Source organism: Sturnus vulgaris, chromosome 22 (assembly GCF_052056855.1).
Source record: "Sturnus vulgaris isolate bStuVul1 chromosome 22, bStuVul1.hap1, whole genome shotgun sequence".
Classification (NCBI taxonomy): domain Eukaryota; kingdom Metazoa; phylum Chordata; class Aves; order Passeriformes; family Sturnidae; genus Sturnus; species Sturnus vulgaris.
Window position 1 is genome coordinate 3,491,588 of NC_142264.1, and position 27,563 is coordinate 3,519,150.

General features: G+C 48.5%; 1 protein-coding gene across 9 annotated transcripts in view; it reads left to right on the top strand.

Moving 5' to 3' along the window:
* VAV2 (vav guanine nucleotide exchange factor 2) overlaps positions 1-27,563 on the top strand; it is a 122,996-nt gene that overhangs the window by 58,407 nt on the left and 37,026 nt on the right. For all 9 annotated transcript variants that reach the window (XM_088177568.1, XM_088177570.1, XM_088177573.1 and 6 more), the window contains exon 3: positions 18,641-18,699. In XM_088177568.1, the coding sequence (XP_088033694.1) occupies positions 18,641-18,699 (59 nt within the window). The remainder of the gene's footprint in view (positions 1-18,640; positions 18,700-27,563) is intronic.

Genomic DNA, 27,563 nt, shown 5'->3' on the forward strand with positions numbered 1-27,563 from the left:
AACTGGGAATAGAGCTGGGAATAAAACTGGGGACAGAATAGAACTGGGAATAAAACTAGAGACAGAACTGGGAATAGAACTGGGAACAGAACTGGGAGCAGAAATGGGAACAGAACTGGGAGCAGAACTGGGAACAGCACTGGGCTCTCTGGGATCACTGGGAGATGCTGTTGGAAGGACACAGTAGGATGTCAGCCTGCTTTGTGGGATTCATGATGAGCCTGGCTGGGCTTCCTCTCCTAATATTTAATTTAAAATTCTCTCCTAAGCTGTGGGATGTGTTTGGGATGAAACCCAGCAGAGTTTGTGCTGCTCCAAGTGACAGCAACTGGGACCCTTTGCCAGGGTGTGGGGTGATGTGAGAACCCCTGGGTTTGTGCTGTGGCACCTTCATCTCTCCCCCAGAATGGATGCTCAGGTTTCTCAGGAAGGGCAGGAGAAGGTTCTGGTGTGGGATGGAGCAGATCAAAGGCAGGGAAGGGGCCAAGGGCACTTGAGAGCCCTTCTCACACGGGTCCAGAGGAGAGCTGGGACCTGCCCGTGCCCTGGAGCCCATCTGGGAACCTTTGTCAGGGCAAAAGCTGCTGGAAGTGCTGTCAGGAGCAAGAGAGGGGCTGGATGTTTAATTAATTTAAATAATTTATATCATGAAATGATTGGCTTGACAAGGGAGCAGGGAGATTGCTCCCAGCAGCTCTACTGGAGTCACTGGAGGGGAGGTGACAGTGCCATCACCCCCAGCAGGCAGCACACGGTCCCTGAGGGAAATTCCTGGCAGAACATCCCTGGGGATCTGTGGGGAAGCAGCTGCAGGGCCAGGAGGGAGTGAAGACATCACCAAGTGCACATCCAGGGAAACATCTCCAGCTCTGTGAGTGTCTAATTGCCTCAGACGTGTTCCATCCTCTGCTCATCCACCATGGAAGCAGGTTCTGTTGGAGCTGTGACCCCTGGCTGGGGCTGGCATGAGGAGATGAAGAGATCCTGTATTTTACAGGAGCAGAATGCAGTGCACACACAGCACGTGGGCTGGATGAGAAACTGCCCATACTGGGGGCAAATTGGGATAATTCTGCCTCAAACCCAGTCCCACTGGTGCTTTAGGTGTGAAGAACGAGGGTGAGAGGCAGCAAGCTGGGATCATGTTTTTTAGTGGAGGCATTCCAATATAAATAGCTTAGATAAATGGAGGTCTTAATAAAAATAATAAAATTATTTTGGACCAGGGCTCATCAGCTCTTATCCAGAGCTTTACAGGTATCAGCAGCACCCTGCAAACATTTATTGCTGATAATAGTCCACGTCTGCAGCACAATAAAGCACTTTATGAAAAATACATCCCACAGAAGTGGGACCTTTGTTATGCCTTGGTATTCCTGCTAAGCAGCAGGGACATTCCCCTGGGTTTTCCCTGCGTGCTGCAGTGATGACAGTTCTGCCTTTCTCTCTCTCTCTTGACCCCTCAGCTCCCCATCTCTCATATCCTGGGCTCCCTGGGCTGCTGCTGGATCCCAGTGGGATCTGAGGGCACAGCACTGGGCAGCCTGGCCAGGAAAAGGCTCCATGAACAGAGGGAAAGGAGCAAACCATGGGAGGGGATCCTAGCAAGTTCTGGGGTGGCAAATTCACTGGAGCTGTGCTGACTGGACACTGTGGAGGGGCTTTTGGGAGACCATTTGCTTTCCCCTGTCCAGAGGCACCACCAGGATGCTGCTGCTGGGAGAGGGAACTTGGCTGTGGTGTGACTTTCAGGGTGCCTGTGATCACCCCAAGGAGAGCCCAGGTCCCTGTTCTCTCTATAGCTCAGCACACATCACACCTGGGCTGGGTTTTCCTTAGGGGGTGTGGCTGGAAATGGAGTTGGACGAGTAGTGGGAACACGGAATTCCGAGCTGGAGCAGCTGCTTTGGTGTGTTTGCACCCGGTTTGGTGCTTTGCTTTTGGGTGCTTGCACCCAATTCCCCAAATCCAGCTCCTCACTGACCAGTCCCACCCCTCTAAATTCCCATTTCCAGCCAGCAAGGAGGGAGGGAGTTTGCTCAGCCCAACGTTCTCTTCTGTAATTCCCGCATAAATATCCATACATTGTCAAACCATCTCCCTTTTCCTTTTCTTCCTCCCTTTTAACCCCTCAAACACGTGATTTTTATTTCTCCAGCTGTAAAGCCGGGCGTGTGAACGTTAAATTGTTAAAGAAGTCAAACATAATTATTCAAGGACCCGGCGTGATGCGATTCAGGATCTGAGACGCACAAAGCAAACGCTTTTTGTGGGGATTGCTCTCCTCGGGGGGACGTCATTTTGACAAAAATCTATTTCCCCTCTTTCCCAGCCTGTCTCGCTGCTTTGGTGGAAGTCTCATCCGAGCAGAGAGTTGATTTTGATGGGGAATTATTCAAAACCTTTCAGAGCCATCCCTGCGGACCGGCTCGCTCCGCGGGCTGATGAGATGATGCCGGTGAGGAGCTGAGGGCCTGGTGTGAAATAAAAAGATTTTTTCCTCTTGAAAAGCTTGGGCTGAGCTGGTTATCTCTTGGTAATGCCATCAAATGCTCTTTTCTGCAGTCCAAGCACATCGTCTCTACATCTGGCCAAAATATGGCGTGGAAAAAGAAAAGATGTTTTGAACAAAAAAACAGCCTTAATAGCAGATGGGGAAAAAAGTCATTAAAACTCAATTATCAGGGACTTGTTTGGGCTTTTTTAAAATCCAAAATTGGAAAACATTGTGTTTGTCTGTGGACATACAGGAAACAGTCATTGCCTTTTTTCAGTGGACAAAACCAAAATGCTCCTCAGTATTGATCAGAACAGAAAGCCCTTTCTGTTTTCTCTGTCCCACTTCTCAATTTTGAGTTTTACACCAGCTGAGCTTTTCCTCTGGGAATTCCAGACGTTGCTGCCATTAAGCACCCAAGGTTATTTGCAGTGTGGATTTCCGTGCTCCACATGAGGCACCTGAACAGGGGCTCACCCTGACCTGGGATTTTTTGGGATTTTTGAGCTTTGTAAACCGCCCTGTGCAGTGGTAACTCAGTGCTGCTGGTTGTGAAGTCAGTCAGACTTTAATGTGCTTTTCCTGGCAGTTAAAAAATGCCAAGAGTGCCAGCTAAGAACAAATCCCAGCTTCCTGTTCCCTTCCCACAAGTAAATACTTGTCAGGCATTTCCAGGAGCTCCATTAAACCAGTTTTACCTGTTTGATGGCAAAATCTCTTTGTTCTGGACAGGAGCTCCAGGGAGGAGTTTTCCCTGACCCTCTGGGGCTGCCCTGCTCTGTTATTTCTCTGACCTCATCCTCACATTTGCATGGAGTGGCCTTTGGGATGCACTTTTGGGTGTTGACATTTATTGGTAACTCTGCCCAGCAATTCCTGTCCCTTTTTTACCGTTTTTCCCTTTGTGGCTGCTGGGACCCTCATTCCCTCCTGCACAGGGCATTGTCAAGGACTCTCATCCATCTCGATGACCTTTATCAACACCGTGTGTTCAAACCCGGGCCCTCAGAGCCATCAGGGGGCCGTGGTGATGGGAGCCTGTATGAACACAGGGATAAATCCCATTTTTTCCCTCCTCCTACAACCCCAGGCTGACCACAGTGCACGGCCCCAGCTGCTCTTTGTCTCTAAAGTCTGATTAAAGGGCTGGGAGGAGGAGCACGTGGTGGTTGAAAGCCACATTTCCCTTTCTCTGTGTGATGATGTGTGGGGTTTATTTTTGGGATTTTCCCTCCTGTACCAAGGCTGGCTCTTCCCAGCCCGCTCGTTTTGAGCGTCGAGTGTCGAAATCCCTCAAAGCCTCTGCTCGCTGCGTGTTCCACACTTGCTCAATCTGTTCCTATTAATTTTTAAAGGCGTTTTTAGCGGCTGATAAACAGCTGGTGACACTTTGGGAGCTCGCTGTGACGCTGCACACGGAGCTGGGGGGTGTGGGCACAGCTCTGGGGGTCTGGGGATGGTGTTCCCTTGGGATGCCAGACACCCTCCCTGTGCTGCTTCCCTCCCCTCCCCAGTGAGGACGGGGCTCTCCAGCTGCCACTTTGCTTTCCCTGCTGCTTCCAACCATCCTGGCTCGCTGCAGGTCCTGAGCAGAGCTGAGCTCACAGTGGAGGATCCAGCTGGGGAATCTGCCTGAGCATCCCTGACGAAGCTATTTACATTCCTTAAATCACTGAGTGAAAACATCGTGCCCCACTCCTCCTTTTCTTGGAGACAGACAAGATCTAATCTATGATATTTTTTTCCTTTTCTTTTTTTTTTTTTTTATAGCTGTATGGATTTGTTAGGCCTGAAGGGACTCTTAGATCATCTTGTCTCACCCTCTGTGCAGTAATGACCATGGAAATCCATCCAGCTTCCCCTTCCACCCTGCCATTTGTGAGCTGTGACACCCTGTCAGGGGAGCCAATATTTGGGATGTTTTTTCAGTGCAGTTCTTTTCTGGGCTCCTTTGCAGTGTGCTGGGAGCAGAGCACGTTTCAGTCACCCCTGGAGCAGTCAATGTGCTGTGTGCAGAGGCAGAGCAGCGACTAAATTTAACATCCTCAGTCAAATCAAAGCTCTTTGTGGGTATATTTATCCTCTGTTACAGGATGAGAGGAAGGGAGGTGGTTTCTCAGCATCTCTGGAAATGCCTTGTGGGCTGCTGCTCCGTCTGCCCCAGGCTCCTGCCTTCCTGCAGGTGGAAATGCATTAATTGATGGCATAGGATTAATGAACAGCATTAATGTGGCAGTGTCAGAGGTCTCTGTGCAATGTGCCATTCTCTTTGGAAAGCCCAGAGCAGGAATTTACCTGCCCAGGGGTAGGAGACTGCTCCAGACAGCAGAGTTTTGTCTGGAAACCTCTTGATGCTTCCAGCTAATCATAGATTTGGGAAATTCAGGGCTTGCTATTTTGAGAACTGAATCAGAGAGGAAGCTAGACTTGCTTCTGTGCTCAGGATATGATTGATAGAGAACCCTTTTTTTTTTTTTTTTATTTCTGAAATAACATTTCTTTCTGGAAGGTATTTCACCAGCAAAGCAGAATCTGTAATAAAATAAAACCCAACCCTTTCATCTCCTTCAGGGAGGGCAGGGAAGAGGAGGAGCAGCATCCCTGCTGCACACGGGTGTCTTGGCTCTGCTGCTGCACTGCACAGTCTGGAGAGGCTTCATTTGTGACAAACATGGAATAATTGCAAAGGGAAAAGCTCGTGGTAGAGCTGTCCTTTCCCAGGTTCTCTTCCTTTTGAAACAGTTCTTGGAAAACTGGGCAGGAATTGTGCAGTGAGGAAGAACAAAACACACAAATCAGCAGCTCTGATATTCAACACTGGCCCCTGATTGTGGCACTGCTTGCAGAATAAGGATTTAATCATTTATATGTTTGTTTTTTTTCCCAAAAAAAATGATGTAAACTCAGAGAAAAAAGTGATCTGACCTTGCCTCAGGAGCTGGGGATTTCTCCTCTCTGCTCTGACCTGCTCCTCCCTACCCTCAGTCTTCTGAACATCCTGGTTTAGCTCCTGCTGGCTGCCTGTTTTTCTAGGAGTTGGGACTTTAACACAGTTGTGTTCCAGGGAACCCAGAGGTGACACTTTTGAGGCTGACAGGAAGTGACTGAGGTGTCCAAGTGGGTAACACTGATGGAAAGGTCGGGCCAGCAGCACAATCCTGGCACATCCCTCTGGTTTAGATGCTCAAGACAGGGAAGATGAGTGGATAGAAACAGTCTGGTGAAAATATATGAGGAATTTCTGCTTACTACAGCTAAAGGTTCAACCAGAGCATTCTACAGCTTTGGATGGGGTTTTTTTCTGTGTCAAGAGCAGTGAATTCCTGTGATGATTCTCAATAACCTGGATAAATTGGGCATTTGTTTGTGATGTGAAATCTTGTGGACAGGAGGAGGGAGCAGTGGGAATATTCTCCTGCCTGCCTCCATGAGTGGCAGCCTGCATCGCTCCTTCTTTCCTTAGAGAAACTCTGGAAGGGACAATAATAGCAGCTAAATTGGCAATATTGGAGGGCTGAAGTTCATGCCAGTTATTTTCCAGACTTGCTGGATGCTTGCAGACATTCACAGAGTGGTGCAGGAGATGGGTAAATGATTCCCTGATTGATTACATGTCTGAATGTGGCTTTGTGGGATTTGGGAGCCTCTTCCAGCTCAGGGGGAAGGGCTGAGAGCTTGAGTCATAATCTGAACTAAAGTTTCCTGGGTTTAGAAAGGAGAAGTTCGTTTCCTTGTGCCCCACACCTGAACTGTTGCAGGATGCTCGAGGTGATCTTATCAAAGGTTTTTACTCATGAAACCAGGACCTTGTACTTGCAAACAAAGCAGGGTGAAGCTGGAGCTCAGTCTCAGTTTCAGGAGCAGTTTTGAGTGTCCCTGGTGATGTGATGGGCTTTGGTCATGTGTCCAAGTGTCCCCAGTGCCTGAAAAAATGGATATTTGACAGGCATGTTAGTGCTGATCTGGGGCAAGGAGGCAGCTCAGACCTGGCTGGCTTTGAGGGAATTTTGTTTGCAATATTAAATAATAATAAACCCCACAAGTTTACAAGGTGCTTCTCCTTCCTGGAGTCCGGGAAAGGATTAGGGTTAAGGAAATGAACTTCATCCTGCTTTTCTGTGCTTCTCTTCCTACTGCTCTTCTTCCTGAGTGTTCCTGCTCAATGTCCCTCTGTGTTTCGAGGTGCTTGGGAAGGGGCTGCAGGCAGAGGAGAGCTCCAGCCCTGTCCTGGTTGTGTTCCCAGAGCTCACGGGCACATCGAGTCCTTTTGCACCTTCCTTCTCTTCTGAGCCTTTTTCCTTCCTTTTTTTTTTTTTTTTAACAAAAACTTGAAGCTGTGAAAGTGAAGATGTTTCAGGCAGGTGCAGGGAGCTTGGAGCAGCCCCTCCATCTGTGGAGCCAAGTGAGATTCCTGCTACAAGCCCTGGCTCCGTGTAGCTGCAGGGAAAGAAACTTCAGTGGGAAAGGTCTCCCATCCCTGCAAACACTGCAGTTCCAGGTTTTGAGCGAATCAAAGCAGCAAATCCCAGGCAAATTCTAAAAGCTGCCTCTTACAGTGCACTTGAAAAACTCCTGTTTGCTTCCTGCCTCTTTTGTGTACGTTGGAATTACAGGAATTTCTTTGAGCTTAAACGAGTTTTTCTCCTGATTTGTAAAACACAGCTGGTCTCAAAGGGCTTGTGATGGTTAAGCTGCTGCTGCAGGAGGGCTTTAGGAGGGACTTGGCTTCCCTGAGGCTCCCTGGGGCAGAGCTGATGCTTTGCAGGTAGGATGGGGGGAGTTAAGTAGAGCTCTGAATCCAGGGCTCAAAGCCTGAGGAATCAATGGAAAAGCTTCCTCTGCCTTCAGGGCTTGGCCCACAGCAGGCTCTGAAGTGTTGAGCTGCAGGTGCCTCCCTTGAAGTGGGATATTCCCATTCAGAGGGATGCTGAATCCTAAACCAGAGCCCTGGGTGTGGCAGGGAGGGACAAACCTGTCCTTGTCCTGTCCATCTGTCCCCTGCTCCTGGCCTGGGCATCTCCCATCAGTGCTGCTGCTCTGGGCCTGGAAAGGATTTAAACTGACCTGCCAGGAATTGTGGACTGTGCAAAAATGAAAAAAAAAAAAGCAAAAAAAGCAAAAAAAGCTTTTAAACACTTTCCTTCGTGTTGTTTTTATACACGGCTGCATTTTTATTTTTTTTTTCCTTCAGCACCTGGAATAATGATGAAGGAAATCAGGCAAGGAGAATTTTAAGCTCTCTCTCTCTCTTTCCCCAATAGGTAAATTACTCTTTGTGCAAGTGGATTGGTTTCATATGGGTGCTTCCAATTTCTCCTGCACATGCAAAATGTTCCCAAACCTCTTTTTCTTTTTTTTTTTTTTTTTTGGTGCTCCATATGTTTTGCTGTGACCTCCCAGCTCCCTTTTGGAACCAAACGGAAATGGGAACCCAAAGGTATGTGAAAATCTGTAATATTTTCTGCTTACATCCCAGGCCTTGATCGAAAGGGATTAAATTAATACAGATTGAAGCCAGTTTCTTGGAAGCAGCTTTGGATATCCATGTTTTGCATCTGACTAGCTGTTTTTTCCATCTGGTTCAACAAATCCAATCAATACTGGGGGAGGGAGGGGGTGGTGGTGTTTTTGCAGGAGAATCTCTCCTTGTGCAAGGAGCCCTTGGCTGGAATTCACTTGGAATACCTCAAGGTAGAGCTGATGAAAGGGCTGGGATGGGGTGTGCTGGCTGAGGTGGCAGCTTTAATCTTTAAATTTTTAATTTTTTTTTTAATTTAGAGTCTGGTCATGGTGTGATAAAGCCACAGAATGGTTTGGAAGGGACATTAAAACCCATCTTGTCCCATCCCCTGCCATGAGCAGGGACACCTTCCACTAGTCCAGGTTGCCCCAAGCCTCCTTCAGCAATTCCAGCTTTTTTGGGTGACCTGTGCCAGTGCAGTGCAGAATTTGTGAGCAGAGCCATGCTCCTGTCTCACCTTCTGCCACCAGGAATTGATGTGAGCTGCTCCTTTTCCATGCTCTGCCTGAGCAGTTTTTTTACTTAGGGTGCAAATAATCCCTAAGGAATGGCTGCCCCTCTGGCAGGGGATTTTCCCTGGAGAAGTTTGTTAGGGTGGCACAAATGAGGGTTTTGCTGAAGTGCCTGACTTTAGGAACCCTGAGTTTTGGGCTGGGGTCAGAGAAGGACCTGGAGCCCTTTAGCACGAGGAGGGGATGAGGTTGTGGAGCAGCTGCCCCACAATTTGGGGAGTAAACATAATTAAATCTGACTGAATTCAAATGTTCAGCAGGAGCAGCTGATTTCTGGACGAAGTTTAGCCTGTCCTGGTGTTCCCTATGGCGTAGGACAAATTTTGGAGCCGTTTTTGGGGTTGTCTGTCCTTTTGCATCAGTGCTCTGGGGTCAGGAGTTGTCTGCAGGACCCTTTTCCCTGAATATTCGTGGTTGTTACATCCATGGAAAGCACAGATGTGATAATTACAACCACCCTGCTCAGCATGGGGTGAGCTCTGAGCCTTTTCTGGGCTCTCCAAAGCCTGCAGAGCTCCATCCAGAGCATCATGGCCAGGGTTTGGACCACCTGGAAGCACAGAGGCACAAGGAATTCTGCTCTGAGCAGCTGGAATGATCCTGCTGGTGTTCACACCTGGGCACGAGGGGTCTTTGTGGCAGCTCAGGGCTTTGCACACTGCCTGTGTAAACCTGTTGTCTTGGCTTCGTTTAGGTTTGCCAATTTTAATAGACTTAATTTTTGTTGTGAGATAGGATTAGGAGCAAAAACAAGGCAGGCTTGAAACTTAAGAGGGTATGAAGAAAAGCTTTATTAACAACACAGAGAAAATAAGAAATTTAAGATAAGATTTTCAGTTTCCCAAGAGGGGAAGGAAGAGCAGCTCTTTTGGGATTTTGCTTTTTATGACCAGCAGCAGCTCGGGGAAATCTGTAAATCGTGAAACTCTTTTCATTTTCACAGCCTTCTCAGAGCTGTGTTTGTGGGCTGTGTTAAAATCACGGGGTATTACTTTTTAGGGTAAGCTGTTCAAAAGTTTCCCAGGCTGTCAATTACTTCATCAGCCTCCAATTGGTCTTATTAATTTACAAAGGAAGTTCTCATAAAATAAAAACTTCTGAGTGTGTCTTCCTTCCAGATCGCCTTCAATGCAAAACCAGTGCACCTATTTACCAGCATTTGAAGGTAATTAGCGGTTTTAGGGATTTTTTTTTTGCCTTTTTCCCTCCTTTCCTGCCCCTCTTTCCGGGCCAGGTGCCCAGCACAGCTTGGTGGTTTTCATCAGGGGCTCAGCGAGGTTGGAGCCATCAGCACCCACGTCCTGGCACGTGTTCCACACCTTCCCACGCTCCAATCCCTCCTCTGCTGCTGGGCATCCTGCCAGCTTCATTAGGGAACAGCTAATTAGGGCCAGGGGGAAGGGGCTGGACAGAGCAGAGGGTTGGGGAGGGGAGCGAGAAGTTGTGGTGCTGATGGAGCCACCCCAGGTGTGCTCACCTGAGCCAAGCTCCTGCTGGAACCACTTTGTGGTTTTCCCCCCCCTCTGTAATTTGCAGGAAAAATCCCAGTTCCCCACCCTCATTACCCTCCTTTCCCGAAGGACAAGCTCCTTTTGTAACCAGCACAAAGCCATGCAAACGAGCCCTCTCCAGTTACACGCTGGATTTTTTTTAAATTTTTTTTTCTCCTTAAGTGGCAATTTTGTAATATTTTTAATCTGGAGGGAAGCAGCCAGCCCTCAGCTCAGATTTGCAGTGTTCAGGCCTTTCTGGGAATCCTCCTTGTCTCTGGGAATCCACTGGGAGGGTGCTGAAATCCCAGCTGCAATAAAAGTGAAACTCTTATTAGTTTCTTCTCCCTGCTGGCTCCCTCTGCCTAAATATATTTCATTATTGCACTGAACAAAGGCAAAAATCATCTGATTTGTGCTTCACAGGTCAGCAAATCCCAGCCTATGCTGGGGTGCTCTGGGGTTGTGTGAAAAGTGAGGGATCAATGTGCTGGCCAAAGCTGGGGAGGTGACACAGCACTCCTGGGCAGTGGTGGCACCTTGGAGTGACACGGGGAAATATTTCCAGAGGGAGAGAAATACAAGGACAGCTCTCCAAAAGGCCTTGGGAGTCACATTTGGTGGAAATGTGTGAGTAAAATTTAAAACCTCAAGATCAACATGTGCTAAACATTGCATCCTTCACCTTCAGAGACCTGGGGTTCTGTGCAGGAATTCTTCTGGACAGGAGAATTCCTCTGTTCAAATCAGTCTGGGCTGGATCTCCTGGGCTCTGTCCTGAAGGGATCTCTGACAAGACCAAGCTGCTTTCTCCTTTTTTTTCATGGAAAGAAAGAATTTCAGGACAGCCCAGGTGACTTGAGCAGAGCCATGCTCCTGTCTCACCTTCTGCCACCAGGAATTGATGTGAGCTGCTCCTTTTCCATGCTCTGCCTGAGCAGTTTTTTTACTTAGGGTGCAAATAATCCCTAAGGAATGGCTGTCCCTCTGGCAGGGGATTTTCCCTGGAGAAGTTTGTTAGGGTGGCACAAATGAGGGTTTTGCTGAAGTGCCTGACTTTAGGAACCCTGGGTTGTGGGCTGGTTCTTTCATGGAGTGCCATGGAGGATGAATCCCTCACCCCTCTGATCCCTGGTTTCAGTCCCATGTGTGGCTGTCCACCAATGCTGGAATAGTTTTGTTTATTGAATTAATTGAATTAATTGAATGAATGCTGTTTTGTGTTGTGCAGAAATGTGAGATGGGCTGGGGTCACCTTAAACCCCAGCGTGGTGGCACAGCCCAAAACTCATTCCCAAATCAGCCTTCAGGGGTGCTGCCAAAGCTTGAACCAGAAATGGGTTTTGGATATCAAGGCTTTTGATTTTCCTCCCTCTCTTCCCTTTCTGTCATTGGCAAGTTCTGGGCAAATTGATGGGGCCAAGCTGAGCAGGGAAAGTGGAAGATGTGGGAAGGGAGGAGGAAGAGGAGGAGGAGGAAGAGGAGGACCTGGCCACTCACCCCTGCACCTCTAGCTGAGTACTTGGGGCTTTTTTCCTGTTCAGGAGCAGATCCTGGGGACCCTCTTGTCACCTCCTCATCGTGCCACCCATTCTTACCCAGGAACTTTGCCACAGCACCAGCTGTACCTTGCTCAGTCCCATACAGATGTAATTTCCCTGTCTCTGCTGTTTAATTCTCCTCTCTGGCAGAGATGTTTGCATCCCTCCAAAACCTCTTGTGGGATGGGCTTGTCCTTGCCCCAGAGCAGGAGATGCCTGTCCCCGGGCAAGAGGGGAGGATGTGGTGGCTCCCAGGCCGCTGGGTTGGGCTCACAGCAGGCACAGCCCATCGTGAATCCCCAGCATTTACAGCACAGCAATTGTTTTATGGCACCCAGAGTCTTCTCCAGGCCATGCCCTGGCCTTGGTTTTGTTGTCTGCACATGCCCTGAGCTCAGGGTGTCTGTGCCAGGCTGCTGAGCTTGCCCCAGACTCATGGCTTTGCTGGGTGTGTCACCCGCTGGAACCCTGAATTCGTGGCTCAAACACTCACCCAGTGCCCTGAACACTTCCAGCACCCATGGGTGCTGCTGAGCTCTCCCCAGGGGATGAGCTCACCACTATTCCAGGGCCATCACATCAATCTGTGAGCCCTGTCCTGTCCAGCTGGAGGCTCTTTCCCAGCTCATCTCTCTTGGCTTTGGTGTTGGCTCGCTTGAGAAGCTGCTGGATTTCCCCCCCTGAGGCTTTTAAAGTCCCATCAAAGCCAGCTCCTCGCTCCAGTCACCACTATCACATAGAGATAATAAAAGTACTCAAAGAGGCAGCAGCTCAGCAGCCGTGGCAGAGCAGAGAGCCCATTAAGGAGCAGAATAACTCTTTATTGCTGTTGTATTAGAGGAAGTCGGCAGCATAAAGCAGGCACTGGAGTTTCAGGGCATTAATTCCCGTGTTTGGGAGCTGTGGGAGGCTCAGGGAGTGGGGCTGTGCCTGGTTTGTGGCTCTCCTCTTGGGCTGCTTTGCCTCTTCTCTTCTTGCCTTTGGATTTTCTCTGTGTCCTGGGAAAGTGAAGGACCTGCCCTGCCCTGCCCCTGGCCAGGGGTGTTTGCTGTGGGGTGGGGACAGAGCAGCACAGACACCTCTGGACACACAGACATCAGGGTTTGGGGACCCCAAAGATGTGTGACAGTGTTCCCTTCCTTCCTCAGCTGTTCTGTGATGGGAAAAGACAAATTGGTGTCTTAAATATGGGAGGTGGGGTGTGTGCATCTGGGTAACTTATGATGGTGTGACAGAGTGCAGAGATTTTCTAGCAGTAGCCGTAAATCCACACGAATTGTTCTTTTGTCCTCCTTGTAAGGGAGCAGTGCTGGTTTTGCAGTGACTGCTCACTCTTGAAAGGCTTCATGATTTCAGACCTGATGCCAGCCCCAAAGAGCCCAAAATAAACCTCTTAAAATCCTACACGGGTCCTGTTCCCACTGGAAATCAGCAGTGATTTAATATTTGTGTCCCTAGCACCTAATGTGGCCAAATCAATTTTTAATGTAAAACAGTGATGGTTTAATAACATTGTTTTAAAAAGCTCATTTCAAACACATGGTGTGGCTTTAAAGCAGCACTTTACAGCTGTGGGGCTGGGGAAGAAGAGGAGGAGCTGCCAGAGCTCTGGGACCAGCAATAAAGCAAATGCAAGTGGCAGTGGAGGATCCCTGGAATTTGTTGGAGGAGGGAAGAGATTTTACCATGCCCAGACTTGCCCATCTCTTGCACGGCCCTTGCAGTGAAACACAGGGACAGAAGCCCTGGACACACAGGAAAACTTCCCTGGCTTTGATTTGAAATCCTTATCAAATATATATCAGCCCAAATCCAGAGCTGGATGGCAGCAACCACCACACCTGGCATGAGTGGGAATGGGAGGAGAAGCTGTGACATCCCTGGGCAGGTGAAGGAAATCATCCAGGCAGGCTCTGGAAAGGCTCAAAGCAATTGTCCAAACCAGTTATTATTGACCAGCCTCATCCTCAGCTGGCAGCTGGGTGGATGTGGCCCAGCTTGAGAGGATGGGTGGAGGAAAATCCATCTGGTTGGATCCTTCCATGGGGCTGTGCCCACCCTTGGCACATCCCAGGAAAACATCACACAGTGGCTGATTTCCTCCTGCCCAAACTGGGCTCTCTCTTGTATCAGGAGATGGTGATTTAAGGAATTCTTTGTGCTGGTGTTTGTTGGGTTTTGCATCACTTATTAGTGGTTTGTTGTCTGTTTTTTCTTAGAGCTAGGATTAAGAGAAACACGATTGAGGTAATTTTCGTGTTAGGGCTTGGATGTTTATTGTATTTTATCAGAAATTACAGAAAATATGACAGCACTTTTAGCTCTTTGCTAGAAGTAGGAAAAATGGCTCCAGCTGAGCCTGCTTCAAGGCTTTTTAAAGCTAAAGAAACCAATAGAAGTTTAACACTTATATTATTTGTCCTTTTGACTTAATAATAGATTCTCAACGACTCTTTGAGTGACTTTTGACTGACCAACTAAAGACTACTACCTGAGTTTTGTGAAGAAGAAGAAGAAGAAGAAGATGAACAAAGAAAAAGATACTACCCAAAATATTCCATTTTGTTTCATAACTACCACTACACATAAAACCCTCAAATTGAAAATACACACATCTAACCCTCTACACATTTGTGATTTCTAACTCACTATTCATATTTACAAGCTTTCTCCAAGATTTCAGCTCCAGAGCAGTGTTTTCTAGGGGGTCTGTGCCTGGAAGCACAGAAAGCTCAAAAAACTCCAGATTTTTGAGATCCAACATTCCCCAGTAAATTCCCAGGATGCTGAAGCAGCAGCAGCAGTCCTGGCTTGGGGGTCTTGCAGGTTCATACCCCAGGCAAAAGCACAAATGACTGATCCAGGACAAGCAGGTGTGGTTTGTGTTCCCCTCACGCTCTGGGCTGCTCTGGTTTGGCAGCCAAGGTCCAAACCATGGCACAGGGAAATGCAAACACAGAGATGGGAGGCTGGAAGCTGCTGCTGAGACCTTGGTTTACAAATTGCAGGTGGTGCCCAGCCCAGGGGGGTGTGCAGGTACCTGGAAGGTGCTGGGAAGTGCCCAGGTGTGCAGGGAGAAGAGCAAACAGGAGCTGAGCAGTGGCAGAAAACACAGGATTGTGCAGCTGGAATAAATCCTCCTTGCTCTGAGGATTGCTTTGGCCTGTGCTGGGACTGTTCCCATCAGTGTTGTGCTTGTGGGGTGCCATTATCCAGCTGGGGAATGGGATCTCTGCCTTCCTCCCCAGCCAAGTGTTCCCCAGCCCAGCTGGTTTGTTTTTTCAAACCTGAGAGAGTTTATTTGAGAAGTTTTTGTTTTGGTTTTTTTTTTCTGGTTGCTCAGAGATACCATCAGTTCGTCTCTGATTTTGGGGTCAAGTTTCTGCCTGAGGCTGGGGATGTTTGGCCTGAGGGTTTGTTTTGTTCTTTATGAATTTAGGGGCAAAGCAGAAAATGACTCCCTGTAATTCCAGGCTGTGAAGCCTCCTCTCCCTGGCAGGGGTGGCACAGAGAGGTCTCTGCCCAGACTTATCAGTGTTGGGCAGAGCTCCTGATTTGCTTAGAAGCAAAATCTGTTTGTTCTGGAAATGCTCAGTGCTGGCTGTGAGCCCTCAGCTCATTCCCACTCCCAGGGTCACTCCTGGAGTGCCCAGGGCTGGAAAGTTCCTCCTATGCAAAGTGTTCTCTAGCCCAGCTGGGTCAGTTTGTTTTTTCAAATAAATAAAAGTTTGTTTTAGAGTTTTCTAGATGCTCAGAGATACCATCAGCCATAAACAATGCCATAGGAAATAAAAGAGCAGTGAACATGATAATTTATTTTCTATTAGGCTATGGTTTATTTTAAAATCTGTAATTCCTAAAAGAAAGTGTTGAAAGTAAGGAAGAGAAGTGGTGAATTTTTATTGAAAGTGGTGTGGTTTATTCTTTTCAAAAAATCCCATTTCTTTACTCACTTATTTTTTTTCCAAAGCGACCAGTCAGTGCGAGGAACCCACTTTGAACCTTGTTTAGTTTATTTTATTTTAATTTTCTTTCTTTTTCCCATGAAGTGCAGAACTTGATTCTTTTTTAAACCCCATGCAGGGCCCTCGTGCCTCATTTTGTGGTGCTGTTGTTTTGCAGCAATGATCTCTCTGGTCACTAAATGATCAGCTGGGTGGGTGGATTTAACTCATGCCCATAAATACAAGAATTATTGTATTCACACACTGGAATTTGAGGAATGTGAAGGGCATCCCTCACTTGTCATGGCAAAACCATCAGAAATTTCCCCACTAACCCTTTGCAGGTCACTGGTAGAGGAAAGTGTGCATCCACCTGCATTTGGTACCTTTATACTCCTATTTATATTCCTGCCATCTTATTGTCAGTGGGATGTTATATATAGCTTTTATGGTAATTTTGTGTGCTGAATGCAGTTTCCAGGGAGGAAACTGCAATGAGAAATGGGTGAAGAAGTAATAATAATAGCAATAATCTGCATAAGCCCCCATTGTTAAAACCCACAGCCCTACATCTCCTGGAAGAAAAATGCACAGATAAGAGAAGAGTTTTCCAAACAACGTCTTCAAATGACTTGGAGGGTGACTTTTGGCAAGGGATGGAGTGGCAGGACAAGGGAAAAATGGCTTTAAACTGGCAGAGATTGGGGTTAGATGGATTTTGGGGAGGAATTCTTGGCTGTGAGGGTGGTGAGGCTCTGGCACAGGGTACCCAGAGAAGCTGTGGCTGCCCCATCCCTGAAGGGTTCAGGGGCAGGTTGGAATATCTGGTTTTGTTGTTTTGGTCTGTCCTGGTATTCCAGAAGCAGGGAAAAGCCTCAGCTGGGATCAGGGACCCTCGTGCTGCCCTGTGGGTGTGGAACAGGTCCTGACCAAACACCAGAGCCAGAAGTCAAGTCTGGTTTGCCTGCAAATAATAATCTGTTTTACAGGGCAAAATGAGACACAGTTTAGCAAACACTTAAGGGCTGACTTACTTCTAAGAATGTTGTTTAATCATGTTGAAATTGAGAGGATTACTTCTCCTTGAATGCATGCTTAAGCACTTCCCTGGCTGGGGGCTGGGATCTGTGAGGAGCTGGCCTTGCACTTGTTTTGTCTTGCTCTTAGCAGGAGTTGTTGTTTGGAAAAATATTCCCTGATATTGGGACAGTCACTGTTGGGCCTTGTGGAGATGCTTCAAGGAGGTTTTTTTGTGCCTGAGCCCTCACACTGGGTGGCTTGGCTTTCTCACCTGAGCGTGGATTTGGGATCCTCATTGGGCTGTGCTGGCTCCTCACTTCTTTATCTGAGTGTGGATTTGGGATCTTTGCTGGTCTGTGCTGGCTCCTCACTTCTTTATCTGAGTGTGGATTTGGGATCTTTGCTGATCTGGGCTGTGCTGCTCCTCACTTTCTCCCCTGAGTGTGGATTTGGGATCTGTGCTGCTCCTCACGTTTTTACCTGAGTGTGGATTTGGGATCCTCACTGTGCTTTGCTGGCTCCTCACTGGAACCAGTGGCCAGGCTTTGATGTGCCAGGATGTGCAGAGCTTGGGGCTGTTCAAAGAACAAAGGGAAGTTTGTTGGTGAGGAGAACAGGGAGCTTTTCTCTTAAATTTCCCTGGAAGTCAAACCCCGCGGTGGAACTGTCTGATTCATAAACTGGATTTTTACTTCAGAAGGCTAAAAATAGAGCAGGGAAGAGACTCATTCAGTCAGTCTAGGACTTCCCTGGCACTATTTTAAGCCCCCTGGAGCAGGGCTGGGGGTGCCAGTGGAGTCTCCAGTCTCTGTGCCCTGTCTGGGTTTGATGTTCCAGGTACCACTCGTGGTGTTCTGTGCCATGATGAGCCCTGGAGCCTTTCGGGGATGTTCTGTTCCCTGTTTTCCATGTGCAAATCACCTGTTAAACACCAGACTGTGGCAGATTTTTGCTTTAGCTCCACGTGTGAGGCACCAGTTCCACAGGCCAGGCTGGAGTTCATGGCAGATGAAAAATGGGAGGGGATGAAGGCTGCAAAAGTGTGGAGGAAAAGGAGGGGGTGAGACGAGGCTCTCATGGATGTCCTGGGATAAAAGTGTGGGAGGCAGAGAGGCTCTGAGTTCATCCCAGAGCAAATCCAGGGATGTGGTCCCTGGGTGGGTGGTGTGGAGGTGGCTCAGGGGAGCATCCCAAAGTAAAATTCCCAAATAAAGGAACCTGAGGGGTCCCTGTGGCTGGGTTGGGTGAAGGGCAGCTCCAGGGGCAGCAGCAGCCCCCAGGGGGTTGGGTTTGCCCACTCAAGAAGCCCTTTATCCATATCCCATCCCAGCAGGTTGGAAACCAGTCCAAAAATAACAAGTTTGTTTTTATCACTCCAGCTCTGAAATGGTGAATGTGAACAGGAATAAAACACACACTTTAAATCTACAAGGGACTCAAACCCATTCTTTGTTTCCTCATCATTGAAAATTCCCCATAGCAATTAAAACTTCCATCAAAAATGGGAGTTTTTCTGAAAATCCTGGTGGTTTTATTGCTTCTGATTGCAGTGCTGATGAGAATATTTTGGTGTTGACTCATTCCTGGCTGTTTTCTGCCAGAAAAGGGCGATGGTCTGCACTCACCTCTGACAAACTGATGATACATCTTTATTGAATTGCAAGAAGTCAGAGCTCTTCAGTCTTGGCAAGTTTGCCTCAATAAGATCATTTTGTGTGAGGAGAGACACGAAAGGAGTTGTAAACCTTTTGTGATAAAATACAAATGAAGAGGGTTTTCTCAATGCTTCTTAGTGCTGCATAAAACCTGTCAGGGCAGGTCTGGGCTCGTTAAATGAGTGTGGGGATGGAGTTTCCTTGGATGGAGCTGTTCAATAATGCCTTTGTAGATGAGGGTTAAATGTCTTTTGTGCTCAGTGGTGGAACCTAAAGCAGAGTTTGCACTGGCAGCGTCCTCCCAGCCCTGATGGTGACACTGTGACACTGGGGGGGCACTGGAGCACATCCATTCCAAGGGGGATTCAGCTCCAAGCACCAGGCTGGGGGTCCTTGGGCTCCCACCAAACCTTCCTGTGTCCTCAGTAAGCACAGCAGCATCTTTTTCTCTCATTTCCAGGTGATCTCTGCAGTATCCAGGCTCTCCTTCCACAGTATTGCTCAAACCAAAGGAATTAGGTAAGATCCTTTCAATATGATGCTTTCAATAACATCTCTCTCTGCCTCTCCATATTCCTTGTATTTAATCACATCAGACTCTTTAGAAGCTGCACATAATGGGGTTAAACAGACCCCTTTGGGATGTGGGCGGGATCCTTACAACTGCTTGGGAATAGTTTCAGATGAAATAAGTGAAAATATGAGGAATTGTGTGCACTGCTCCTGCTGGGGAGGGCAGCAGGGGGAGTTTTGGTGTCTCTACCTGGAAGTTTTGCTCAACTTCACCAGGGATCCCAGGGAAGCCAGCAGTAAGAGCCAAAAATGAGGGATGGGGGCTCCAGGTGACTCTTTAAGATACTGTTTATTTTATCCAAATGATCCAGCGATTTATTTATTATTTAAAATGCTGTTTATTTTATCCAAATGATCCAACAATTCACGGGGTCGTGGGTGACAAGAGCCCAGCCCACAGCCTGTCACCCTCAGCTGTGGGCTCATCTGAAACCATCTCTAGTTCTGGTTACAATGCATTAAATACTTTTAATTGCAGAACATCTTAATACACGACAACCAATCAATACCTTTACTGTTACCTGTAGCCTATCCTAACTGCTAACATCACCATATTCATGTCACTATTTTCCAGTCACAAAAGGTTGGTATGTTACAGTGTAAGCTAGAAGTTGTTTTTCAGTTTTCTGGGAATGGAAAATTCTGAGATCTTTTCTCTGCTTGCAACACTGACTTTCTTGTTTGTCTGTGAAAATCTTTTTGCTTGGTAAAAACATCTTTTGTTTGAGGTGGGTTTATCCTTTGCTCTAAGTCATAAAAGCCCCTTCCAACTCACTTTGCTCTTTGCCTTCCAGTTACCCAGTCACACTGGCTCTGCAATTCTTTTATATCAAAACTTGCTATCATTTCTATTCCTTCTTCACATTCCACATTCAAAAATCTTTCTGTTATACACACACACACACCTGTGACACCTTCCTGTCCAATCCTTATCCTTCCCAACAGCCAGCAGTGCCCAGGAGCTGTGGCATCACCTCATTGTCCCCACTGTCCCCACTGTCCCCTGCCCCTGTGCAGGAGAGCCCAGGCACCTTTCTGCCCTTACCAGCAGGGAAATGCCCCCCTGGCTTTGTCCTTGGTGAGGGGCAGGAGTGCCCTGGCACCCGGGGTGTGCTGCCTGCTCCTCCTCTGCTGGCTCAGGGAGCAGTGCCGAAGGAATTAAAAGCAGCAGACAGCTCCTATTAAGCAGAGCTGTTATCCTGCTCTTTGTTCAGCTCCCTGCAAAATTGCTTTGCAATTGCTTTCCTTGTTAGAGTGCATTTGTGTTATTAATCTGGGAACATCTCATTAGGGCCACGGCTATAACAGGGATGAGTTTGCAGCCTAAATTTCCTTTCCTCGGTTTCTTTTTTGGGGGGAGTGTGTGTGTTTACACCCCCCAGCTACAGAACACATTTGATTTTCTCCACAGCATGTGTCCTGCTGCTGTTTTGGGTGGGGACCTGTGGTGCATCCCAAGCCAGGCACAGCCAGGATGAAGGGATTCAGGCTGGATGGGGTCCCTGCCCCACTCCCAGCCCTGCCACCCATCCCCAGCACCCCCTGCCACGATTCCCACTGTTGGAACATATTTTCCCTGCCTTGTATGCACTGAGATTGCTGGAGGGGAACAGCTTTTCACGTGTAAAACCAGCTCAGAGCCTTCCCATCTGTTAAACACGGATCTGACAGATCCCAGCAGGGCTGGGGGAGATGCAGGGGGTGAAGGTTTGAGGAAGAAAGATGTGCTGTAAGTTAAGGATTGTTTGTTATGATGATAGCCCTGAGTCCTGGAGGAGCCTGCAGTGATTTTTGTTCTAAGGGAAAAGCACATCCAAGGAGTTTGGAGGCTGGGAGCAGTGGGGGATTCACTGCAGTGCCTCAGCAAGGGCTGGGTTTAAGTTTTGGGGCATCACTGGGAGGGTTCCAGGGTGTCACCCCTGGCCAAGCCCTTCCCAAGGCAGGGAGGGAGATCCTGGATGCAGCTCAGAGGATGGAGGAGCTGCCATGCCCTGGGAAAGCTTTGGCTGAGCCCCTGTTGGTTGTGTTGAGGGCTGGGCATAGCTGGGATCCAGAGACAAGGGAGGCTTTGCTATTCCTGTGGGTATGTGGCTTTTTCTCATTCATTTTACAACTGGCATTTACAGTTCCCACTAAAATCCTTTATCTTGGAAGCCTTTGGCACCATAATTACACAAGAATAGCAGAGAGCTTAGCGAGCCTTTGCTTCTAACCCTGTTTTCCTGTGTATTAACCCTGTTTCTCCTCCAGCTCTGCAGGAACAGAAAATGCTGTCACTCCTTTAGCTGGAAAATAGAACAGACTAGAAATGAATTCTGTAATTCCAGGGAAGTTTCCTCCTGGGAGTGTTCCCTCCCAGCTCGCTGTCCCCTGCAGCCACAGAGCCCTGGCTTTGTCCATGGCTGCATCTTCTTTCCTTTAAATTAGGTGATTTCTTGCTGCACCATCACAAACCCCTCAATGACAGAAACTAATCTCAAATGAATTAATCTGAATTAATCTAATCTTGTGGGAACCAGCAGCAGCTCTGGCTCCCTGAAGGGATTGCTCACATCAGCCACCACTGCCCCTTGGCTGGTTGGGGTCCATCCTCTTCCCTCTCCCAGTGAAGATGTTTCCATTGGAAATGGGAAAAATCTTGTTGGCTTAGGCACAGTGCTTAAAACCACGGTAAATCCAGTGAAATTCAGGTGCTGGGTGGATGATATCGTGTTCAGCTCCACAGCATGAATGTGGCTCTGCTCCAATCCCTATTTTAGGGTCTGAGGATCAGGATCACGCAAATTAAGAGTGAAATAAATCCCAAAGCCTGTTACTTGTCCTTAAATAAGTTTCATGGCGTGGAGAAAAATACAAATCAATCTTGTGTGCTGTTCAGTGAAAAAAAAAAATCACTCTTACTGTCTTAATAATTTCTGCCTACAGGAACCTTGGCAGAGGAGCCCTGTTTCCCAGAGTAGTGCAGATCAGGATAGCTCTGTGGAGATGACAGAGTGTTTCTTCCAAGAAACAAGCAGCAAAAACAGGGCAAAAACTCCATCCTGAATGCAGAGTTTTATTTGCAATGTGCCTAATGTGCAGCAGCTGTAGCTACAGCCCTGCTGTGAACCATCCTCTGCCTGCCTTGTCCCCATCCCAGGGCTGCTCCCACAAATCCTGCAGGAACCAGGCTCTCTGCTGATGGGATGGGAACTTTTTGCTGGGATTTTGATCCCTCTGTTGTCCCAAAGGGTTACACAGAGGGACAGAGAGCAGATCCTCATCGCTCGGGAGAGGTTTATTGAATTGTTATTGGTTCTCATCCTTCCCTCCATCTTTCTGGAGGGTTCTCAGCGATTCCAGGGAGAAGTTCCACTGTGCTCCATGCCTGGCTGTCCCTGAACAAGGAGCCTTTATTATCCAGCCAGGATTTTCCACTGCAGCCCTGATTCCATTACCCCATTCCCACGCTGACTGGCACTTCCCAGCCAGCCTGGAGGATTCTGTAGCAGCGTGGTCTTTGCTCAGGAATGTCGTGCAAAGCTTCTCCTGTGCTTTGGAGCAAGAATTTTCATTCCCTTCCCGATTTTCATTCCAAGTTTTCTTGAGCAAACTCAGCTCTCTGGAGGACAGCAAGACTTCTTATTGCAGGTCCCAATAAACCAGGATTATAATTCTTTTCTTAAAGCTTTTTTTTTTTTTTTTTTCTGTTTTCCCTGAAGATTTTCCTGCCGCAGCCACGGCTGTTCCCTGCTGCCTGTGGCATCCTCTGGGCTCCATCACCCTCCTCGTGCTCTGGGGGCTGAAAGTGAGCTCTGAGCAGAGGAGGGGGCATGTGTTTATTCATCTCCCTGAGATCTGTGTTTTTCCTGGAAGCAGAGTTCTGCAAGCAAAGCAGGAGGTTCAGGAATATTGGCTCGTGCTGCCTGCATGCATTTTTCATGTGTGCACAGCAAAGCCCAGCTGAGAAGGGGAAGGGGTTTGCATGTTCAGAGGCCTTTATGGAGGCCCTAAATCTGAGTAAATCCTTTCTATATGAACTGAACCTCTCAGTGACTCTCCTCAGAAGGCACCACACTTCATAAAGGAGTGTAAAAACTCTTGCAGATGGCAGGAGGGTGAATCCTGGTTGTCAGAGGTTTTCTCTCACAGGAGCAGTGGAAATGCTTTGTCTGGGCCATGGAGGGATGGACACAGGGATGAGTTTTGTCCCTTTTGGGGCCAAGGCAGGACTCTTTTGGGTCAGTTGGAAGAAAAAGTGCCCAGTCCAGATGCAGTGGCTGTCAGGGCTGGGTTGCCCATACCCTGTGGAATGGCCATCTTGGCCATCCTGGCTCTGTTTCTTTGCCACAGGCTGCCCAGAGAAGCTGTGCATGCTCCAGCCCTGGGTGGGGCTCTGAGCAACCTGCTTTAGTGGAAGCTGGATTAGGGAGATTGCAATGAGATGACCCTTATGGTCCCTTCCAAACCATTCCAGGATTGTGTGATTTTTTTTTTCCCCATCTCCACAGTGCAGACAGAGAGGGGAGAGGAGAAAAGCTCAAGACTGGGATTAGCCCAGCTCAGAGCCACTTCCAGGGTAGCCAAAGGAGTGCCAGCATCCTGCCTGCAGTGAGGATTGATACAGAGGAGATCCCTCAGGGCTCATCCCTGCTCCCTCTGCCCAGGTAAAGCACGGAAAAGGCTCAAAATGAGGATTGCAGCACTGCCAGCCCTGGAGTTTCTGTACTGAACAGCTCGCCAGTAATATCAGGATGTGTGGGGGGAAAGGGAGGAGGGATGGGAAGGGAGAGGCAGAGCAGCATTCCTGGCAGGAGGTGCCCACAGGAGAGGGGCAGGGGCCACAGGGAGCTGGACCTGCAGCTCCTGCCCTGCCAAACTCGAGTGTCTGTGACCCCAGCGTGTGCCACTGGGTGATCAGCAAATTCCTCAGTGATTCAGCCTCCAGTTCCGAATTAAACCTGGAGTTCTGTCCAGGTTTCATGACTTTAATCCATTTCCCCATCACACTGTGGTGTGGGGTGACCCTGTAAAAACGACTTTGTGATGCCACCAGCAAACCCCACACCTTGCAGAGGATGTGGTGGCACAAGCTGGAGCTGACCACGACTTTCCTGAAGGAAATGGGAGATAGGGGAGGATCTTTTATGGCCTTTGCAAGGATTCTCCAGCGTGCTGGAAGTTTCCTGCAGATCAGATTTGGTCTCTGCTCCCCCCCACCCCTGGGGATGGGAGGCGGATCCAGCTGGGTGTGAAAATGGCGAGCAATTAAAGGTGCTAACAATTAAGTCCTCAAGTGTTTTCTGGTGAGGAGGTTGTTAGGGCAGCTCTTCTGCTGAAGGTTGGTTTTACAAGGACTGTTTTATTCCCTGCCGAGAGCTCTCTGCAATTGCACTCTGCCCATTATTCTTTTACTGCCGTTGTGTTTTCCTTGTACACACTTTAAGTGTTGCTATAAAATGGATGGAGAAAGCTGTGGGAGGATTCGTGTCTGGAAGAAGGTTCAGCTGCTCTGCAGAGCTCTCCTGGAACTGGGACCAGTCTTGGAACTGGTGACCAGCACAAACTGAGAAGCTCAGCACAAACCTCACAGGCAGGAGGTCGGGTGGAGATTTTCTTGTGACACCACCAAACCTTTAGGAGTCACCATAAAACTCCTCCATTTGCTGGTAAGCAGAATCCTTGGCTGAAAAGCAGCTCTCTTCCCACTTCAAAAAAACATTCTTAACACATTTATTTTGACAAGTTTGTATCCTCACAGAGAGCCTGAAGAATATCCCTGACGTGTTTTCCTGCAGGCTGCTCTGTAGGCTGGGGGGGGAGGATGCTGAGGTCACCCCGTGAGCATCTGCTCACAAAGCCAAGGCAGCTTCCCTGTCCCCCTCCCCAGGAGCAGCTTTGCATAATGAACACACAGCTCTGGTGAGCTCAGCTCAGCTCTGGCTGGGCTCAGCTGGGGCTTTGGGGTCACCTGCTGTGTCACTGCTCATCCCTCAGCCTCCTCCTGTGCTCCACTGCCCACCCTGTGCGACCTTTCCTGCACCTCCCCAAAATCCAGCTCTTGCCACAAGGATGCTCCAAGGATGGAGAAGGGCTCCAGGCTCAGCTAATCCAAAATCTGGGAGGTTCCCAGCCCTGGGGGACAGGGACAGTGCCGTGGGCTGTGCCTGGAGAGGGACACTTGGATGCTCTGGGACAGCCCAGGTCTCTCTGCACCTCCCTGGGGAAAGGATTCCTGGTGGCCCTTGGGATGGGCTGTTTGGAGCTGCTTTATGCTGCACAGTTGGGCCCCTCGTGGCTGAGATGTGCTGGTGGTGCTTTCCCTGCAATCAGGCAGAAAGGTCCATTTGGGTAATTATTTATTTTTGTTGGCACGTGTTTCATAGGATGGCAGCTGCTCAGGTACAGCAGAAAAACTCAGAGTGCTGAAAGATCTCCTCGTGCTGCTTTGCTGCAAGTTAAAAATGGGGATTTCAGGATTTGTGTTTTCACCAGCGAAAAATTTAATTTGTGTTTTCCCAACATGAGCCAGTGGATGTTGTTGGATGAGACCCATCCCAGGTCTTTACTGGGACAATCATTCCCTAGTGGTTGGTTGTGCTGTTACCCCACAGGGTTTGGGTCTTTTTTTTTTTTTTCCTTTCTTTTCAAGAAAGACATTTCTGGATTCCCCTTTTGATTTTATCCATCTGTTCTCATCAATGTGGAGCTGAAGTGAGGAGAAAATCATCCCTGTTGCTTGAGCGAGGCACTGGGACACGAGGAGTTTTTAAAAACGCGATAATGTGTTGAAACATTAAATTATACGAGCTGTTATTTTCTTGTCTTCTCATCTCCAGCAATGCTCAGTTCAGATTGGAGCTGAGGAACAAAAGCAGGGCCTGCAGCTCACCCTTGGGCGCTGACACTGTGCAAAGTGCTCTCCTACAAAATCATCATCATCACCATCACCATCATCTTCCTTGTGTTGCCTGGTGATGGAACTCAGCTCTTTCCCTGCTGAATTTCCATCAGAATTAATCTTGTGAGAATTTCTGCAAGTTCCAGGCCACAAATAAAAGCAAACTGTAATTTTTCAGAGGACTTGTCTAAAATTTGGCGCCGCTTGAGGTGCTTCTTTCCAGAGATGAGTGATGTAACAGAAAAGTGTGATTTTAATTAAATTCAGCAGCTTTTGCTATGCTCTGATATGTCTTGTTCTGCACGGGGAGAATTGATTCTATTCTGCTTTATAGAAATGGATTTGGGGGGCATTAATGGTGTGGTTTTATCTCGCAGCACTTGACCAAGATCATTGCTGCTGTTTCACAGATGGGAACCAAATTTTGGAGGTGCTGCCTGGGTTGAGGGCAGGGCTGGAGAGGCAGCTCCAGATTCCCTCTTTGCTGGTCAGCTCAGAGCCCCTCTTGGTAAATTAATTCTGCTTTAATCTGCCTCGTTCCACGGAGCCAATGAGGGAAGCATTTTCAGTGCTGTGTAAAAGTCTCGGAAATTTTCATGATTTTCTTTGGGCAGCTCCAGGAGTGCTCAGGGTGGTGAGCCCGGGGTTCCAGAGCTGATGGCTGCCAGGGGGCACAGTCACAGGAATGGGCTGATCCCCAGTGACTCGTCCTCCTGGAGAAAAAGAGTAGGAAAAATTAAAAAGGGAAGGTTGGAGTTACCAAAATGATGTGCTGGGAAGAGCCAGATCTGAAATTTTGGGATTGAGGCAGCATTAAACCTCAGCAGTGGGACAGAAGGACTTTGCTGGAAGCCTGGGAGCTGTGGGAACCCCACTCCCAAACTCCCATGGCACGCAGCCTGAAGCCTAAAATATTGATGAAATCAGTGTCCAGTGGGTTTTCTGTGCATTGCCACGATGCTTCCTTCAAACCAGGGATGCCAGGGGCTCTGGACACCCAGCCAGGGGAGCTGCAAGTCCTGCAGGTGTCATTTCAGCCTGTAGATTCCACACCATGGAAATCTTTTCCTGCCAGGAGGGCTCAGCACAGCCCTGTCCATCCCAGCAGAGAGGCAGAAGCTCCTTTGCACCAGCTGGAGGCTCTGGTCTCTCCATTGCTGGAGAAATCCCTCGCAGCAGGGACAGCAGATGGGAGCAGCTCAGGTTTCCCGGGTGTCACACACTCCACCTGCTTTTTAAAACACTCAAGTGTTATCCCTGGACTTAGGAAAACAGGGGGAGATTATCCTGCTGGTGCTGGGAGGGTGGAATCCCCCTCCAGAAAGGGATAAATCACCTCCTTTAGACTCCTGAGGGTGTTTGCACAAGGCAGGAAAACTTCCTTGCAGATCTGCCTGGCAAACCATCTCCACTGAGAGCAGCCTCGAGTGGGAGCAGCTCCTTGGGATGGAGTGCCCTGAGTGGGACATTGCCTCCCTCTCTGCTTCTCACCAGGCTTGCTGTTCCCAGGGCTGGTGTTTGACCCCAAGAAATCAGAAAAAATGGTAAATGAACCGTGCTGGGTCCTCCTGGCTCTGTCCCACATGGATTTGAGGCTGAGATGCTGCTGTACAAAAGGATCAGACTGATCACATCCCTGACCCTCTGCTCTCTGCAGAGGTGAAGGAGCTGCTGGGACAAGGCAGCCCAGATGCTGAAATATGCTCATAAATAAATAAACCTCCCAGCTTATTGCTGTTAGAATTGCAGCCTACCTGGCTCTTCCCGTTAAATAATTCAGAGGAAGGAGCAGCCAGGCAGTGCTGAGAGATTCCCTGTGCAGGGATGGACGGTGAGGATGTGGTGTGGGAGGGATCATGGGGCAAGCTGAGGGCAAGGCAGGGTTTTTTTAGCACGAGGTGCTCCATGAAATATTAATTGATTGTCCCTG